This window comes from Nothobranchius furzeri, chromosome 17 (genome assembly GCF_043380555.1).
Source record: "Nothobranchius furzeri strain GRZ-AD chromosome 17, NfurGRZ-RIMD1, whole genome shotgun sequence".
NCBI lineage: Eukaryota > Metazoa > Chordata > Actinopteri > Cyprinodontiformes > Nothobranchiidae > Nothobranchius > Nothobranchius furzeri.
Genome location: NC_091757.1, coordinates 29,168,510 through 29,188,616, shown reverse-complemented (window position 1 = coordinate 29,188,616; position 20,107 = coordinate 29,168,510). Strand labels below are relative to the sequence as shown.

Here is a 20,107-nt window from a genome sequence, read left to right as displayed (position 1 = left end):
CAGATGTAAGGAAAAGCAAAGACTGGTTTTATCTATGATCTAGATAACACATGAATATCATATAAAAACAGGGACACGAACTGAACACAGTCACCAGTTCTTTAGTTTGGTTAGTGTAACGTGACCTCGGCGCTGACCTTTTCATCCCCGCTACTTTAGTCCAGAATCTGCTCAACGGCACTCTGTGGAAACAACACAACTCATCTGGTTCCAATTATGAGCACAAATCCTTCTTCTCTCTCATTTAGGGGAAAAATAACAAATGGACACAGAGCGAGCGTCAGGTGGCTGATCTCTGAGTGTGTCTCCACACCTCCAACCCGTCTACAGCACCTAACCGTACATACATCTACAGTTTAGTGAATCCAAGTTTGACTCTGAGGGAAACTCAAAAGAGCAGCATCCTAGAGCTGGAGCTGATTGGCTGAGATTCAGAACAAAACTCTACATTCCGTCTCAGTCCCACCTGAATTCGCTCACAACAGATTTGCCCTGAAAGGCGCTAGCCTTCACAGGTGCCTCCTGATCAGTTTGTGTTCAATTAAACACAGCTACTGCATTACTGCAGAGGGCAAAAACACTAACGTGGTAACTTACAGAAGATGGTTTTGGCATTAATCAGCTTTAAAACATCTCTGAAAACGTGCACTCCTTTAGTGAAGCGTGCTACTGATTTAGTCGCGCCGCGAAACAACTAAAAACAAGACAAGACACACAAACGCACACGTGGCAAAGTCTTCACAGCCTGAAGGAAAACAACATTAAGATATGATAGAAAATACCAAATATATAAAAAGCCATCTCTGTATAAATACAACAATCGCAACGAAAGAAAATTTAAGAGGATTCCTTTGGGGGGGGGGGGGGGGGGGGGGCTGCTGCTGACGTAACAACACAGTAACAGGTTTGAGAGCAGTGCATTAAATTACCAAAATCATCAGTACAATAAAATATGAACACATAACGGATCTTATTGAGGATATTCTGTAAACAGGCTGAAACAGAAATCTGACAGATAAATAGCGGCTATGCTGAAAGTGTGTGACAGTACTAATCCACTAACAGAACCAGAACTCACACACCGTACGAACACAACACACACCACTCTCAAACCCAGAGGACATGGAATGACCTGCTGTCTGTTTATATTTTCCCGGACTTGTTCCTGCTCACACAAAAGCATCAATCCTCTCAGAGTCGGGGGAGGGGGGAGGGAGCCCCGTCTCTGGGCCTTAGGGGGCGGGGCTCTTAAGCGTTGACCTCCATAGCTGGCAGCAGGCCTTTCTCGATCAGGTGAGCCTTCAGGGAGTTAAAGATGTGGAGCTGCTGATCAGGGCGGAGGGCCAGCAGCTGCTGGATCACCTTGCTGGGGTTGGGGCCCCTGAGAGAAAACAGCAGGCATGAATTTACTTCAGAACATCCACTTTCCCTTCGTGTTTGCTGTCCCTCTGCACGATCTCGGCTGACGTGTTAGCTTGTGGCAAAGGCTTTCTGCCTGTGGCTTCAGGGAACATCCCAGATTTTCTGGACCTGGGTTTTGTAAACTTTATATAGTTTTACCTGATGAAGCTTGCAATGTAAACATTGACAAATGTGGCCATGATATACTGGCAGTCAAATCGGTCCATAATGCCACCGTGGCCTGGGATGGTGTTGGCAAAGTCCTGTAAGCAGAGAAGAGACGACGCTGGTTTTCACATCTAAACATAGCGAGCTGGTATAGAAACAGCAGGCATAGAAACCCAAACAACAGCCAGGTTCTGGGGGTTCTTATTACATCTCTACCTTGATCTTAAAAGCTCTCTTGAAGCCACTGGCAAAGAAGCCACCAAAGGGTCCAACGATGGAGGCGAAGGAGGAGAGAGCGATGCTGTGGATCTGGAAAGGATACAGACGCACCGTGGTCTGTGGAGAGGAGGACGCGTTAGCTTCACAACGTTATGGTCAGCCTACCCGACAGACACAAACCCAAACCAAGACATACCCATCCTGTGACTGACTCCAGGACACTAGGCAGAGTGTATTCCTGGAGCTGGAAGAGCTCCGACGGCTCACAATCCACCTGGAAGCTGTTGGAGTCGTTGTTGAACTCCACCGGACAAACAAAGTAGCGGCAGCTGGCCATGACGTAGGAGAGCTGAGAGAGGAGTGTTAGGGCCTTAGTTTACCACCACACACACACAGCAATCATTTTACCATTCTAGGTTTGTTTGTTTGTCCCAATAAAAGAATAAACAGCTCACCAAGATTCCAAACACAATGGTGGCAAACAGCCCACCAATGAATCCCTCCCATGTCTTCTTAGGGGACAGCTGCAACAAACACAAGATTATTGATCAGTTATGATGTTTTTGCCTGTCTATGCATTCAGACATGCATTTGTCTGTGGAACCACTGGCTGTAAGTAACTGCTGGTCTATAATCGATTTACTTATGGAATCAACTGAATTCAAGATGGCTGCCACAGGCAACCAAGCTGAGAAAACCCACAAACAGCTGTAAAATGAGATTTAGCAACACAACCTCATTAGAACAGATTTCAGTGTGACCATACTCTGACCCAGGTCGAGCTCCACCTGCCCCTCAGGGATCCGGTTCTGGCAGGTCGTGTGCGACTCCTGTACAGGGCAGCCACATCTCAAAGATTTGAACATCATTTTTCAACAATTGTTTTCACTCATGTGAAAGTTGTTATGCGCTGCGTCTGTGGATGGAGTAATTGGGTTTTTTTTTTGTTACTGGGGACTTCACAACATCGGGTCCGTGGAGGAGCAGAGGAGAGTGTGGGGACTGGCATGAGCTCATGCTACAAGGAGTTCCAGGGTTGCTGGGGCAACGGCGGGGGATCTCCACAACAAGGACAGACAGCGGCTCCATCGAGGGGAGGAGTTTCCGGGACGCGGATCAGGAGCCACACCTGCAGCAAATGAACTAATTGCTCTTCTCACCTCTTCAACCAGGATTTAAGCAGTCCATGGACGCTCCGTCGAGGAGCGACTCGTTAACCTTGAACTCGTCTCCGTAGCTGCTTCGTTGTGCACATTTACTGGGTGGCAAATTCAATAAGTGTTTTTAGTAAATAAGAGATTAAATTTCTCAATTATTTCGTTTACGTCATTCTATGTGTCCTACAAGACGTTTGACAGACGTGTGTGCAACTTAAGTTCAAAAAGGAGCTACTTCTCATCTGTACTCAGTTCGGAGACAGATTTGTTTCCAGTTTCCCTTTTGGTACCCCGAAAAGGGAAACTTTCAGTTTGTAAACAGCGGCATTAGAAGCCCTAGGCTGTGCAATTCTGTTGGGACACTAGAAGTTCACCCCTTTTCAGGCGGAGAGATGGGGGCTCGTCCGAGGTTTTTTTTGGGTTTGTTTATTATATCTTTCCCGTTTTGTTACTCAGAATACTGAGGTAGGATTTCAGCCCGGGTGGGGGGGTGGGGGGGGGGGGGGGGTTGTGGTATCTTCTGGTGGTATGGTCACCTTTGTCATTTCTGATTAATTTTGAGAGGCAATGTCTACATTTAATTTGAAAGACTTTCTTGACGCACCTTCGCGTAGACAACTGGTTAAGTGTCGCAAGAGCGAATTACTAGAAGTAGCTGCCTACTTTGGTCTTACTGGCACACAGCACATGCTGAAGGCTGACCTCCGGGCAGAGATTGTCTCCTTTATGGAAAATAAAAAGCTTCTCTCCCCTTTGGCTGATATTGCTGTTTTGCCTTCACAGCAGGAAATGGACAATGCGGAAGGTGAAGAGACAAAGAGCGCATCCGAGGGTGGTGATTCGGAGGACGGAGCGGAGGACATGAAGACACCAGAGCGGGGTGAGGTCCACAAATCTCCCCCAGTAACTCTTCCTCGTTACGATCCAGGGTCTCCGGAACCGAATCGAGATCGGTTTCACTTGATCACGCCCGGTTACAGTTGCGACTCGCACGCCTGAAATATGAGGCAGAGGACAAACAGCGAGGGCGGGAGTTCGAGCTTCGCAAACTGGAACTCGAACTGGAAGCTGACACGAGAATAAAGATGAAACGAATGGAGCTGGAGATGCAGGCTGAGAGAACTGTCCGTGGTGCTGATACAGCATCCAGAGGCTCCCTGGCAGCGACTGAGAGACTGGATGTCGGGAAGTGCATGGGGCTGATGCCGCCATTCCGGGAGGCCGAAGTGGATAGGTACGACACTACGACACTCAGTTGGCCGCGTGAAGTATGGCCTCTTCTCCTTCAATGCAAGTTATCTGGAAAAGCGCAGGAGGTAATGACTGCTCTGTCCGTCTCTGACTGTGCAGATTATGATACTGTTAAAGACGCCATTTTACATGCCTATGAATTAGTGCCAGAGGCTTACAGGCAGAAGTTTAGATCTCTTCGTAAACGTGATGAGGGGCAAACATTTGTTGAATTTGAAAGAGAGAATGGTTTACTGTTTGATAAGTAAGTAAGTAAGTAAGTAAAAGTTTATTTATAGAGCGCCTTTCACAGATATAAATCACAAAGCGCTGTACAACATGATAAAGATCAGGGCAAATACCTCAAACCAATAAAAACATAGAAAAACAATAGCAGTGATAAAGTAGAAAATAAAATCATGAGTATAAACAAAGTGAACGTGTGAACCCGAACAAAGCCATCATTCTGAAACATTTAGGGAGGGAACGCCTGGATGAAAAGGTGAGTTTTTAGATGATTTTTAAAGACCTCTACAGTGTTAGAGAGACGGAGATTTGAAGGTAGACTGTTCCAAAGTCTGGGTGCAATAGTCTGAAAGGCCCTGTCCCCTTTGGTTTTCAGTCTGGTTCGAGGACCAGCCTGGTTTTCAGATGTGGATCTAAGGTTCCGAGAGGTGGTGTGTGGGGATAAAAGCTCAGATAGGTAGCTTGGAGCCTGGTTGTTAAGAGCTCTATAGGTCAGCACTAAAACTTTAAACTGAATTCTATATTCTACCGGGAGCCAGTGGAGGGACTGTAAAACTGGAGTGATGTGAGCTTGTCTGCTGGATTTGGTTAGGAGTCTGGCTGCTGCATTTTGGATGGCTGCAGTCCTCAAAAGTGACCAACCTGAACGAATTACGAGAGTTAGTTCTACTGGAGGAGTTTAAAAGATGTCTTCCTGAAAGAACGGTGTTGTATTTGAATGAGCAGAAAGTGAATATCTGTCAGCTGCAGCACTTCTGGCTGATGAGTTTGTACTCACACACCGGGTTAAAGTGGAGAAAGTAGGCAGAGACAGATCAAGTGCTGTAAAACCTAGGCAATTTGAAAGAAACAGAAACAAGTCCACCAAGGTGCTTTTACTGTCACAACCTGGGTCATATTGTCAAAGATTGTCTGATCTTGAAAAGGAAAGAGAGGAAAATGACCGTGTGGTAGGGTTATATGCATTTTTATGCCGATGACACAATGATTTATTGTTTTGGATCGAATCCTTCTAGAGCTGTCGAGTCACTGCAGAAAGCTTTTGACGTGGTCCAGCATACACTTCTGCAGCTAACGCTGGTTCTAAATGCTGAAAAACCAAACTAATGTTGTTTTCTAACGCCAAGAAGGCCTCTCAAACTATTCCCTTAGTGTCTACTCTTAAGGGCAACATCATGGGGACGGTACACACTTACAAGTACCTCAGTATTTTACTTGATGACTCCTTCACTTTTAAATACCACACAGATAATTTTGTGAACAAACTTGAACTTAAATTGGGGTTTTTCTATAGAAATAAATTTATTTTCTCATTGGAAGAAAAAAAGCACCTTGTAAATGCAACGTTTTTATCTACTTTGGACTATGGAGACCTGTTGAGCAGGGTGGCACTTCTTACCCTCCAGGAGGCCAAGTCACTGGTATATTTTTATTTACAAGGCTATACTTGGTCTACTGCCCTCCTATATATCTGCAGTTTAATCGCATGGAGGAGTCCTGGATCTTACTGTCTGTGCTCAAACGATCACTTAATGCTGGAGGTCCTGTTTGTGCATACACATTTGGGAAAAAGCTTTCATTTACTCAGCTCCTTCTACATGGAGCAAGCTTCAAAAAGATTGGAAATTAACTGAATTTATTTCACTAAACACTTTCAAGTCCAGAGTGAGAACATTCCAGTCGAACTCCTTACATTGTAGTTGGTTTTCGTGACGTGTATGTAATAGAATTTTCTTGTAACTTTTGTAACTGTTTTGCTGCCTCTTGGTCTGGACTCCCTTGTAAAATAGCTTTTTAATCTCAATGGGACCATTGGTGGTTAAATAAAGGTTAAATATTAATAAATAAATAGTGTCAAAGCTCTAAAAAGCGGATTTTTCATTATATGGAACCTTTAATAAGGATTGATTTCTATTGTTTACTTAATAAATATAGAAATGTGTTTTTATGTTTTAAGCAGCCACTGGTGAAGGCTATTACTGACCTTAATGAGGGGGGTTCGGCCAAAGAAGAAACCAAACATGTAGGCCATGATGTCATTGCAGATCACACAGGAAATGGGCACAATGAACCTTTTCAGACAAAGATGATAAATCATGTGTTAGTCAGAAGGAATTAAGATAATTCCATTTCTAACTAATGAGACTGATGGTTTAGCAGTACTGCCAAAGACTCACCAGATCATCCCCTCAAACAGGTTGTGAATGATGAGGTGAGACTGAGTCACCACGATCAGCAGGGTCACGTGGGTCCAACCAAACTGTGGAGACATCAAGTAAGATTAAGCTGGGATGTCTACACTTCAACTCAAGCATCAATGTTCTCTCTCTCTCACACACACACACACACACACACACACACGCACACACGCACGCACTGGTGGTGATGCCCTGGGGTACACTGATGGAGGCAAGGCTGCCAAGCACAGGTTCCACTAGTCCCTTTGACCGAAACCAGAAGGCAGTGTATTGCTCAAGGGCACAACAGCAGAATTCTCTGCCTAGAGCTGAGATCGATCCTGAGCTACTGCTGCCCCAGAACATATTTAGACACAGTTGCATTGTTTCTTCAGAGGGGAAGAATAGCTTTGGTATCTTTGGCATGTTCGTGTACTGAATGATGTCCTGGCAGCAACTGATGCTGGTTCCTATGTCCTGTGATTACTGCTCGACCTCTTGGCATCATTTAATACAGTCGACCGCAATAATCTGTTGAACGGGCTGGAATCATGGGTCTTTTTTAGTGATGCACAGATATGACATTTTGGGGCCGATACCGATATTAAGATCACTGTTAAGGCCGATAACCCATATTTGCCGATACCGATATACTGACATTAATGCTTCTAAAACCAGTAGGTTTTGTATAAAATGAAAATTAATGAAGCTGAATTTACGTTATTATGTACACACACTTATGGTTCTGAGATGATTTCACTCACTGTTCACATGAATAAATTACACATCACCCCCTCACCCTCTGAAACAGGCAAACAAATGGAGACGAGATGGAAAAATTATTGGTTGTTAATATCGGCCAAATTTTATTTATCAAACTGATACTGATATGTTAAAAAATTACTAACATCAGCCGATACCGATATTGATGCAGATATATTGTCCATCCCTAGTCTTTTTCAATTTTAATTAAAGCTTTTAAAACTCTAAATGGTCTAGCTCCCCTCTAACTGTCGGAGCTGCTCTCGCCTTCCATCCCCTCCAGGTCATTATGGTCTGCTGACCACCTATTGCTATGTGCTCCCAAAAAGAGCTACAAAGCTCGGGGGCAGCATGATTTCACTTCAGCTGCACCTAAACTGTGGAATGCGCCTCCTCTGTCCATGTGCCAGCTTAAATCTAACTTAAAAATCTATTTTCTGTCATTTAGCTTTTGGCCCATGAGCTTTTTTTGATGCTGCATCTTCGTTTTACTAAAGGTTTTAGAATTTCTGTTTGATCTCACCTGTTTTTATTCCTATGACTGTTAAACATGCACTGTGTGTATGGAGATGAGTTTTAATTCTGTGGATTCGTGTCTGACGCTTTTACTCTGTGCAGCGCTGCGGTCAGCAGACATGCTGTTTTTAAATGTGCTATACAAATACAGTATGGTTAGGAGCAGATAGAGGTACTTCAGTCAACGGTGGCACAGGAGTTAGGTGCTCAGCCCGTAATCAGAAGGTTGCAAGTACGAGCCCCGCTCAGTCTGTCTTGTTCTTGGGCAAGACACTTAACCCCCCTTGACCGGTGGCGCCTGTGCAGACTCTCCTCTGTAAGTGTGCCCCAGGGCAGCTGTGGCTACAATGTAGCTAATGAATGGGTGAATGACTGATAGTGTTGTAAAGCACCTTGGAGGGTTCCAGGACTCTAGAAGGCGAAGGCGCTATATCAAATACAGGCCATTTCCTTTATTTAGAAAAATTATTTATTTGTGCCTTCTTCAACAATGTATGGTGGACTGCCATCTGTAATGGTGAGCACTTCACGTTGTTAAAAGGTCAACAGGCAGGACACCTATGTGTGTGTGTGTGTTTGTGTGTGTGTGTGTGTGTGGGGGGGGGGGGGTCTCACCATGTAGAACTGAAGGCGATAATGTTTCTTCACCAAACTCAGCACAAACATGCAGAAGCCTACAAGAGCAGAGAGACTAATGACATCAACCTGAACATCTATGAAGGAGGAGGTAGGAAGTAGGTCATCTTGTTAAAAGCTCATTTTTCTTGACCTATTTTAAGTCTCTCTAATGTGAAGAGTTTAGGGCTGTGGCACCTTTTTACATGCCTGATGAGAGGAGGCTATAAAGCAAAGACAGACAGAAGGTGCTTGTAATTTATGAAAACTGTGCAGCTCTAGAACTGATGCAGCAGCAGAAACAAACAATACTGTCAGCTGCTAAATTTCACCTAGAAACTAGAAGCTGACATGAGGTAGAAGCAGTCGGCGTGCTTCCTACCTCCTCACATCCTGTTTGGCATCAGTCAGCAGTACTGTTTAACTAACTGACAGGAAGTGGTTACACACCAACTCTTAATAACATGTAGAAATAAACAGTTGTATCCAGTTATTTGTTACCGTTTGACTCTGGCAAAAAATCTACTTAAAAGTAAGGATTTTAAACATTTTCAAAAGGCACCAAATAAACTCTTTGCTTAGCAATTATGCTAAAGGAGTGTGTCTCAAAAATAAACACAGCCCCACACATCGCTAGTGGGTCCTAAGAGATCAATTAAGGGATTATTTTTAATGAGTTTGTGCTTAATGATTATTTTGTAGTTTATTTTTATTATTAAGCTTTTAAACGTGCCTTCTAAAACAAAGTTCACCATTTTGTTTGGTCGGGACTCATACTTCTAATACTAGACCAGAAAGAGTCCTGGATAAATGACCACGAGTCTCACCCCTGTGAAAGTGTAGTGAAACGTACTTCGCTGTAATTAGCGACCATTACCGCGGCAGCAAAGTAGAACGTTTTCTATGTTTTTTCTTCAGGCACTCGAGGAGTACCGACGCTTCCCTCTTTCGCTCCCTTATCTTTTTTTCCCAAGGCTCTTTGTCCTGTCTGCCCACAGAGGGCTTCTCTGCATTTCTTCTGAAAAACTATTTTTACTAACCATGGATTTGATAAACTGGTCATTCAATGCGATCGATAAGATTTTTTCAACAATGAGAACGGAGCAGGGGGCTCCAACATGTCCACAGGGGACACACCCGGTGGGGTATATGTTGGATTCATGGAAGGAGTGGAAGATCATATGCCTCTGCCAGCTGTCCATTGAGGACATCGAAGACGTGTGGATATTCGGCCTGATGATCACTGGATTTCTCCTGATTGGGGTGGAGTGGGAGGATATCTGGTTTTCTGGAAATTTGGGAGGATGGGAGCGATTGGAGGGCAACCCGCACCAATGGAAAGCACCGTCCATGTGGAGACTTCTCAGAGTGGGACGTTACTCGAGGTGAACCGTAAGCTGGACAATGTTCTAGCTGCGATACCGGTGCGCAAAATGGATGTCATCTCAGAGACGGTCACCGGACGGTATGGACAGGTTTAAAAACCCAAAATTGGCTTCACTGAAGGACTGGAAATGATCAGTTGATCTGAAGGCAGAGAGGAAAGTTATCTCAGCCGGACCCAAACAAATTCTTGTTATCTGAATCTGACGCCCTGGTAGCCTTGAGCTGCAAGCAACTAAACCCCCCACGAAGGAATGCAGACAGATGCTGTGAACCCCCGCCTTTGGATTGGTGGGCTTCAGCCTGGCGAGGTCATCAACTGTAGGAGTCAATGTACTCTTTGCTTCTCCGAAGATCTCCCTTCCACCTGTGACTGTACAGTAAATGAGCGACGGAGATGGCTGCTTTCGCTGGGCGAAACAGGATCCCAGACCCCCCCTGCCTTCCTATTGGAGTCTCATGTTATGTTGTGTTGTCTGAAGTCTGTTGCATATCTGTCGAGGTGATTTTTTTGCAGAGCAAAGCTGCCCTCCCGGTGGAGGGTAACTCTGAAGTGCCTTTTTTCCCTCCACCTGAACCAATCCTCATGTAACCCTCTTATCTCTATTAGGGTAGCGCAACTCGGGTTGCGAATGATCACAGTCACCAATTCTTGTCATGTGTCTTGCCCATGTATGTCTGATCTCTGAATTGTGTGTACTGAAACTAATTTCCTTCTGGGATTAATAAAGTATTGATTGATTGATTGATTGATTGATTGATTGATTGATTGATGCGTTCCAGAAGCAAAGGGATGCTATCATTAGGTTTTCAGACTATTTCCTTGGTGCTATGCTTTTAAAACACAGCAAACCCACAGTTTAGATTGGGCCAGACAGGAAGTCAAACACAAAAGCAGTGTAAACCATCTGGAAACTTTCAAAATAAAAGGTCATGTGCAGATTAACCAACAGCATTTCCCATAAAACCCCCATAGCCGAAGTAAACAGAACAGAGAATAAACCCCAGACCTTTCTGGACACATGCAGCTGTCTTTCTCCTTGCTCGTTGTTGTGTGGACCTCTAAAATCAGGCGTGGTGATGCAGTTCTCCTGTGATTTTGTGACTTTGTCAGTGCGCCCCAGGACAGCTGTGGCCACATAGCCCATCATCACCAGTGTGTGAACGGGTGGGTGACTGATTGTGTTGTGAAGCACCTTGGGGGGTTGAAGAATCCTAAGATGGTGCCATAAAAATACAGACCATTTGCCATTTACATTTACTTTTCGGGACCAGCGGCATGGAACGTTTTGGAAGATGTGCTCCCAGTTGGAAGGGAGCTGGCAGGTAAAACGGCTCCATGTCTTTCCACGCGGCGTTCACCTCCAGTGGAAAGCTGGGGTTAAGACTGTCAGACTAATTGCGGTCTGGTCTCTATACGGCTTCTGTACAATCACAGCATTCAAACTGGCTGCAGTGCAGCGTGGACCTGGATGCAGGGAACATTCCCGCACTGAGTCCATTGTTTATGGACGTTGCATGTGGATTGCTACGAAGTTAAAGAAACGACATGAGCCAGACAGGAAGTGAGACGTGTATCCTTTAGTCGTCAATGGCAGTGAATGAGTTAAAAAAAAGGTACATCAAATTTTTATGTAGTAGCGCCTTTTTGGCCCCCTGGAGCTTCCGTAGCGTTAGTTTCACATAACCGCGACAACAACATCACAGCACGCACACAAAACAGCAACAGCAAGCGACTCCATGGCCACCGGTGAGAGTGGGAAGTTTGTTCCTAAAAAAGGAATGACATCATCCATTGTTTGGAACTGGTTTGGGTTTGCTGCGACGGACATGGAGCGTGGCACTTTTATTCCAAGAGGGTGTTCATTTATTCATTACTCATCTCAGAAATGAGGTTACATTTGTCCTGCTTGTGATTAAATAAAAAACTAAATTTGCTTTAAGGTGTCTTCCATTTGTACGTATTGCTATTTTTAATAACTGAGGGGGAGAGAGAATCAGAAAAAAATAGCAAATCAAATAAAAAAATACTAAATTTGAGATTTTATTTTTAGGCCGTATCGCCCAGCCCTGTTATACTGCTGCACCCTGCCAGTAGGTTAACGAAAGAGGGCCACGCTACAAGAGTAAGCCAATTCAACTTAATTAAATAACATTCATAATATAAAATCACAATTTTACTACATCTTTGCTAGAAGGCTTTTAATTGGTTTATTTGTGCTCAATATTGAGATTTCTGCATGTCTAAATCAATCTAAGAATAAATTAGACGCTGCTACAGCGGCCTCACGGGCTCTACTCAGTTTGACCTGTGGGGGGGGGGGGGGGGGGGGGGTACCTGTGAGGTAGAGGGCAAAGGAGATGAAGCGATGGTATTTGCTGAGGATGCGGAGCGGCTCCTCTCGTTGCACCAGGGTGAAGAAGTAATCCGTCACAGTCTCACCATAAAAGAAGTAGTTCACACACAGCAGGAAGTACCTGTAGGGCAGAAGGTTGCAGCTCTGACTCAGAACAACTAGCCAGACTCAATGTCTGCAGAAGACCTGAAAACATGGTTCACCAATATTTCTCTGGAGAAAAATGGAGGATGTGTCAAATTTTTAACTGTCCATTCAGATATGTTTAATTTTCAGCAGGTTTTTCAGGCTTGAAGCAGGAACTCCTACAACACCTCCCACCTCAACCTGCTACTGCTAAAACTCATCGACTCCTGCCACTATCTGGTGATTGTTATCAAAATCTACCAACAACAAAAGAACAGCAAACAAACTTCAGAACATCTGCAACTAGAGAGAAATGAAACAACTCAGTGAGAAAGATTCAGGGTATCTGCAGGTTTAGGGGAGCCAAATTTAAGACTTTTTAAGACCTTTTTAAGGCCACTTTGACCAAATTTAAGATATTTTTTAAAATAAAATTTAAACTATAATTTCCAGCTATTGCCTGGAACCGGTGCGAACCACGTTGCGAGTGTGGGATTAGCCATCCAGTTACCATAAAAGTTGCACGTCCCCATGGTGCAATCTCCCACTAGCTTAAACAGCTAATGTGCTCATCTAAAAAAGCCCCCTTTCATAACCAACTGAATGTGTATGGTTCCGCTTACGCCAACATCGTACACAAAAAATGCTGAACACTAACTAGAAATTCATGAAAATTGAAATAAAATAATCTTGTTTATTGGGTCTTTGGTAATTTAAGACCTTTGGAAACTGTATTTAAGGATTATTAGTAATTTTTAAGGATTTTTAAGGACTTAAATTTGGAAAAGCAAATTTAAGACTTTTTAAGGACCCGCGGATTCCCTGAAGATTACACATGAATGTGTGTGTGTGTGTGTGTCCGGACCAGCTCAGCGTCCGGAACCAGGGCAGGTCATAGGAGTGGTACACGCTGTAACCGATCGTGATGATTTCGTGGAAACACTTGATCTGAACACAAAGGACCTGCACAGAGAGACACAAACAGACAGACATCACATCCTAACGTGCGTGCCCCAGACGGTCGGCTAGCATGTCAATTTTTATAGAATTATCAAAACTTTTGTAAAAACATCAAGAGACAATCAATATGCTGAAAAATCCCTGAATAAACAAAATGTTCTGGTATCTGGAAGCAGTTGGATATAAGAGTACTACACTGGACATTTCAAGAGTATACTCAAGTAATTCCTTAAGTTTAAACAAGGCTTTAAAGGGACAGAAGGTCACACACACACCATGGCAGACGCTATAAGGAGGCTCCTGACATCACAGGAAGCCAGAGGTAGAAGAGTAAACTCACCAACGACAGCTCAGACGAAATAACCTACTGACTTAGTGTTCTGTGACTAAAAACCAGTAAGGTTGTTTACGACTGGTGTTTAGGATGATAAAACACTATTTCTGCATTTCTTCACTGAGGCAGCAGCAGGTTAATGTCATGCTTCATATGTGTGCTGGAACATGGATGGTTTTAACCCAGCCTCTCTAGTCCTGCTAACCATTAGTTATGTTTGTACTCACAATCATCATAAGCACCATGGGGCCCAGGTAGATGATGATGAAGAAGAAGGAGATCATTGCTAGCGTGAGGATACCTCGCACCCACCAGTTCTTCCATCTGAGGAAACAAACCCCTCTGTCAGCTTCAAGGGGAATAAATCTGATTTCAGGACAGATTTCAAACATTTAAGTCAATCAAAAGACTGAAAGAAAGACAAAAAGATCTGGTCACTGCAGAAGTGTGACGTGCAGAAATGTAGCTGAGCTCAAACACACAGCAGGTTCCAGACGAACCATCTACAGACAGGCTGGAGGATCACGTAATAAAAAGCCTGATGTGGACAGATGGTTTTCTAATGAATCATGTGTTCTCTGCATGAGTAGATGTGCTGAGATGTGGTCCGAGAAAGACACGAGCCTCTGGTTGACGTTTTAAGTAGATCCGCCTGCTAAGCAGCGCGGAACCATCACACTCAGATCCAAATATAAACACAGACAGCATTCAGAGAAACGTCATTCTCTTCAGCGCAGAGCTCACCTGGAGGAGAGTCCAGACAAAGCCTTGTTCAGGACCTCGGGGGTGTCATCAGGAGGAACTGGCACCTCGGGGACTCCTGAGTCCACCTTGGACTCACTGTCAGAAACCCCATCTTTGTCTGGCTTCAGCTCGCTGTCTGAGCCCTGAAACACAGAAGAGGAAACACGGAGACCTTCAGCTGCTCGTTTGCTGCGGAGACATCAGTGACAGGGTTCAGTCGTTTAGACGGAATCCTAAAAACAACGTGAGTGACGGAAGTGTCTCCGGACTGGCTGAGAAACTCACTTACAGATGTTTGAACCAACACCTGGGCTATTTTCACTGGAATCCATCTTTTGTTTAGACATATTTAACTATGATCTGTCCTAAAGTAGCTCACACGTCATTTTACTGTAGGGCAGGGCTGCCCAATCCTGGTCCTGGAGGGCCGGTATCCAGCAGGTTTTGTGGTTTTTCTACTCCAACACACTTGATTAACTGGTTGAATCACCTGTGCAGCATCTCATCAGGCTCTGCAGAAGCCTGTTAATCACCTACTGATTGAAATCAGGTGTGCTGAAGCAGAGTTAAAACTAAAACCTGCTGGATACCGGCCCTCGAGGACCAGGATTGGGCACCCCTGCTGTAGGGGAAGCTCCTCGGTTGTGTGAAACAGCAGCAGTTAGCTTGGAGAGACGTCCAAAAAACAAAATTACTACCATCAAACCACAAATGCACCTTTTTAATACAACGGTGATTTGCTTCAGTGCCTAAACAAAAACAAAACCATCTTTGGTACATTCTTGATGTGTCTGATTTCTAATTCCATTTTTGGTTATTTTCTTAAAACACAGAAAAGGTTTCTTTTTACCTTGTTTGCTGACAGTTTCGCGAACAAAACTGTTAGCAAACAAGGTAAAAAGAAACCTTTTCTGTGTTTTAAAAAAAGAACCAAAAATGGAATTAAAAACAAAACCAGCTTCACTATGTCAGACCTGTCGTATTTAGTAAAGAGGAGAGCCAACGCTGAGCTGTGGGGGCGGCAAGCTCGGCAACAAATCATTTCCTTTGCTATCGCTGTAGCCTCTCAGCCATCTGCTGAGTGGAAGAGTGTGCTAAAACACACCGATCTCTGTCCCTACCAATAACCAAAGGTAGAAGTTACCAGACAACGACATGGTCGAGTGGATCCGATCCCCTCAGCAGTGATGAAATCAGACTGGTTATTCATGTTGCTGCCTGGAACAGGCTGTCAGCACATGTAGCTCCATTCGATTACGAGTGACAGAACTCTAGGATGTCGAGACTCAATAAAATAAAATAAAAATCTTCAGCGGACTCTAAAGTTAATCTGATCTAAACGCAAAGACTCCACCACTCGTTAAACCAGCCATGTCTCACTTTTAGCCGCAATAATGTAAAGTTATTATTCTGAATGACTAAAAGGACCTTTATGGATGCAGTGAAAGAGTAGAGAATGCAGAAGACGGGTCTAATGGGCCATTCCCATCTGTACCGGGTCGGCCCGGGCCGGGTAGCGTAGGTTGTTTACATATCTGGGTGGCCTGGTATTTTTCCGGGCCAACCAAGGCTCATTCTCAGCCCTCTTCTCGAGGGGGTCTGCTTCAGGCCGACCAGGGCCAACACACCCACTGCTGACAGCAAATTCACACCTTCCATTAGAGCAAGCCTCTGATTGGTGGGTAGAATCAGCCCACATGGGCTTAAGGCAAGGATGTGTGGAATCAACCGGGCCAGGCTGGGGCCGACTGGGGCTACCCGGCCCGGGCCAACCCGGTACAGATTGGAATGGCCCATACATGGAGGCAGACGATTGGCTGTGGTGGCGCCTAAAGGGACAAGCCCAAATACAACGAAGGAGTCCTGCTCTGGATGACTTCACCAGGTTGCTGTGGTGGAACACCTTTTTGTCGACATTTGAACGTGTTAGCAGTCACACGTTCACATTTGTTTGATTTTACAGGGAAGCTGGTCAGTAAAACCCCAGAAGATCATTTCCTGTGTGCCTCAAAAACCAAAGTTCATAAAAACAACACCAGTTCAGATCTGAGTGATCCAGAAATCCCATTAGTGTCACACACACACACACACACACACACACACACACACACACACACACACACAGGACCATTTTCTGCCCGCTGGTTTCTATGGAGACACCATCCATCAGGATGCCAGAGTTAAAAATAGAAGTTGCTTTCACCCACACCCTCCACCGCTTTCATGCCAGATGCCATCCTCTCTTTTCAGTAGCCAACAGACTAAAGGGGACCGGGACACCTTGGGGGGTGATGGAAGTTTACGGATATGTTTGAGTGCACAGATGAAGTATTAGACTGAAACCTCACACACACACACACACACACACACACACACACACACACACACACACACACACACACACACACACACACACACACACACACACACACACACACACACACACACACACACACACACTCAACTAAAAACCTGAAACAATGGTCAGAGTGGTCTCTAATTGCTGCTGAGGCTGCAGCCTTCCTCCTGTGAATAAACTGAATCTGAACGTGAAGCCATGCCCAGTCCTAATGCTTCTTCTTACCGTTGAGTTGGGACACTTTGCCTTCGGTGGTGTGTGAATCTTCGGCAAATTAAGTGTAAACACTCCAACTGGCTCAGTACGTTACCACTTTAGTCATATAATAAAACTAGGGATGCACCGATGGATCGGCATTTGATCCCAATCGGCCAATAGCGCCCCTATTGGTTTTGATCGGAGTTTTCAAAATAGATCAAAGCAGACCGACAGACCATTTTAGATTAGGTTACATTTCCTTTATTCCCAGATTATGTAGTTTGTAGCACTCATTAAATTTCTGGCCAATCCACGTGATCGGTATCGGTGATCGGTATCGGCAGCAAAAAACCTGATCGGTGCATCCCTAAATAAAACACAACAATATTTTCCTTTCTAAGTCCCAGTGTTTACTTCATACTTGAACCTGCTGCATTCCTGACCTCTTCCATACACGTGTCACTAAAGCTAATGGGAAAACGCTAACTCTTGTGACCTGTTTTAGTAGCAAGATAAAAAAAACTGCAACCCAGCTTATCTTTGATTGAATTCAGCATATTTGGGAGAATAAACACAGTTACCTGCATGCTCTCCCTCTTCATTATAACTAAATAAATGCAGTAATAATAAAAATAGTGTTTAACCCTAACGCTGATGTTCTGTGCCTTCATCCAGGCTGACCTTATAAAGGAATACCCTGCCACATCAAAAAGGAGTGAGCAAACACATGAGCTATGCTGTTGTTCTTCTGCTGCTCCAGATACAATTTAAACTGAAGTAATAAAAAAGTTCCAGTGTAGGCAGTCAGAACAATCAGAACTTGAATTTTTACTCTTGCATCATGCACACAGGAAGTGTGGGCACACCAGAGGTCATTTAGCTCATTTTAATCTGGAGTATGTTGTCCTCGATGACAGCCAGATGTCCTCACTTTAATCTGTGCATGTGGACATTCACAAACACAAAAGTCTCCATGTTTACCTCCATTAAACAAACTTCTCAAAAGTGGTTCTGCTCGGGCCTTTTCCTCAGTTAGTGTCTGATTAACTTTGTGTTCTTTTCATTAGCCAACAGCCAACAGTGTCTCTACAGTCGTAGCCAAAGTTTGCAGCTAAACTGCTTTTAAATATTTGTTTCAGTTGTTTCTGTGATGAACTGAAATATGATTACAAGCACTTTGCATGTTTCAAAGGCTTTTATCAACAATGACATGACATTTACGCAAACAGTCAGTATTTGCATTGTTGGCTCTTCTTTTTTGGGACCTCTGCAGTTCGACTAGGCATGCTCTCAATCAACTTCTGGGCCAAATCCTGACTGATAGCAAGCCATTCTTTCATAATCACTTCTTGGAGTTTGTCAGACGTAGTGGGTTTTTGTTTATCCACTCGCCTCTTGAGGACTGACCACAAGTTCTCAATGGGATTAAGATCTGGGAAGTTTCCAGGCCAAAATTTCAACGTTTTGGCCCCCGAGCCAATGAGTTATCACCTTTGCCTTATGACACGGTGCTCCATCGTGCTGGAAATTGTACTCAGAACTTTTGGCCACGACTGTATGTTGTGCTCTAGAGGAGCTGGCTACAATGAAACACGGTTTTCAGCACTGGAAATCTATAAAAATTTATGATAGAGACAAAAACAATTACTGAAAATCTGCAATAATTTATTAATGACAAAATACTGACATCCAGTCATGAGCCTGATAATCCACAACACTCTTGAATTAGCAGATTATTACCTAAAAGCATCTACAAGTGAAATAACTAAGTGTATATGTTGAATAAAAACATCCAGCAGAATAGTTTGGGTTAAACTGGAAAAAGTACTGGTGAATAAGCTCCGCTAGGCTGGTTTATTTACTCGATTCTGGTCAGCCACGCCCCCGCCACGCCCCTCTAACGGCTCCAGCACCTCATCAGGTCTCATATCCACCTCGTTAGAACAGAACACTTGCTACAGACTAGAGTAATGGACTAGGTTCGTGGTTTTCTTTCACTACAGAACAAAACCGGTGGAGTCAAACTAAAGCTGCAAGTCCAGGCAGGCCCACAGTGAAGTAGCTAAAGTTTAACTATTCTTCAGATTAAGCACAGTCGGGTCAATGTGAAAGATTAGCGATTTAAAACAGCTGATGGCTTCGGAAAGATCCGATAGACCGTGGTCTGCTTAATGCCAACTCCTACCAAACTACAGTTTAGGTTCAAGCGTTTTCTGCTGCGTAGCTTAGCATTCAGTCAAATGACCGTTTCCACCAATAACAACTGGTTTTCAAACACAAAACACGTGAGCCCAGGGATCGGCGCGCATTAAATGTCAAAACTGCACATCATAGTTTATATTTTTACGTTTTGTTTTGGGTTAACGTGTGTTTGCATCGAACGCTCAGCCCATGTTAACGGTACGAGCATCAGTCAGGGCAACATTTTTTTCTTTAAGGATACGAGTGTACCAGCTGCACTTAATGCTATTATATTAGGAATGTCTCGTTTTCAGTCATAGGACGGCATCACAGAGCTAGGAGGCTACTTGTTAGCATTGATGTCCGGCTACGTTACCTTGTCCTCTGACGGCTGCTGCTGGTCGGTGTCTCTAGCTCCACGATGCCTTAGATCCGTCATCTTAGCTAACGGAAGCCAAATACGAAAGAAAAAACAGTTCAAGAAGTAAAAAGGTTCCGTTTGTTGATAAACTCCTAGGCTTCAAGCTAGATGTTACGCGACAAGACTTTTTCTTTTTAACTCTTAGAACCCAAACGATGATAAAGAGACTTTCCGGTTTTCTAAATAAAATCTTCACCTTACCAAATGACGTAAGAAAACAAGCGGTAAGATAATGGATGCAAGTTTTATTGCGTTTTAGTAGTTATGACGGGTTATATAAGTGAAGAAGTTCCTGCTATCCCAATATTTAGGCTACCTTGCTTTCAACGCCAATAATAATTTTTAAGTGGTCTGTTTTATTTTGAAGGAATCGACAAGAAGTTGTTAATGATTAATCCCCCCAACGCTGCATGTAGTAACAATTTCCGTCCGCCAGATGGCGGAAGATCCTTAATTTCACAGCCAGACATGAAAGGATTCAGTGGTTATTTTTCCATCCAGTTGACCTAAATACTGCATATATAAATACATTCCTTGTAGACAGCGTCTATGG

General features: G+C 44.0%; 1 protein-coding gene across 1 annotated transcript; it reads right to left on the bottom strand.

Annotated features, from left to right (window-relative positions):
• Positions 1 to 1,048: 1,048 nt before the first annotated feature.
• cds2 (CDP-diacylglycerol synthase (phosphatidate cytidylyltransferase) 2) lies at positions 1,049 to 19,710 on the bottom strand. The gene is made up of 13 exons (XM_015971922.3): positions 19,510 to 19,710; positions 14,396 to 14,538; positions 13,879 to 13,975; positions 13,223 to 13,320; positions 12,213 to 12,352; positions 8,492 to 8,550; positions 6,599 to 6,681; positions 6,406 to 6,493; positions 2,244 to 2,312; positions 1,985 to 2,137; positions 1,786 to 1,905; positions 1,561 to 1,664; positions 1,049 to 1,381 (listed from the first exon to the last, which is right to left on the bottom strand). Exons 1-13 carry the CDS (start codon positions 19,570 to 19,572, stop codon positions 1,249 to 1,251), a joined length of 1,350 nt encoding a protein of 449 aa, XP_015827408.1. The 5' UTR covers positions 19,573 to 19,710; the 3' UTR covers positions 1,049 to 1,248.
• Positions 19,711 to 20,107: the final 397 nt, after the last annotated feature.

Coding starts and splice junctions, on each gene's coding strand:
- cds2 (XM_015971922.3), bottom strand. CDS start 19,572: ATGACGGATCTAAGGCATCGTGGAGCTAGAGACACCGACCAGCAGCAG. Junction 14,539..19,509: donor AGCAGCCGTCAGAGGACAAG/GTAACGTAGCCG, acceptor TCTGTGTTTCAG/GGCTCAGACAGCGAGCTGAA. Junction 12,353..13,222: donor TGGTTCCGGACGCTGAGCTG/GTCCGGACACAC, acceptor TCTGCCCTACAG/GTACTTCCTGCTGTGTGTGA.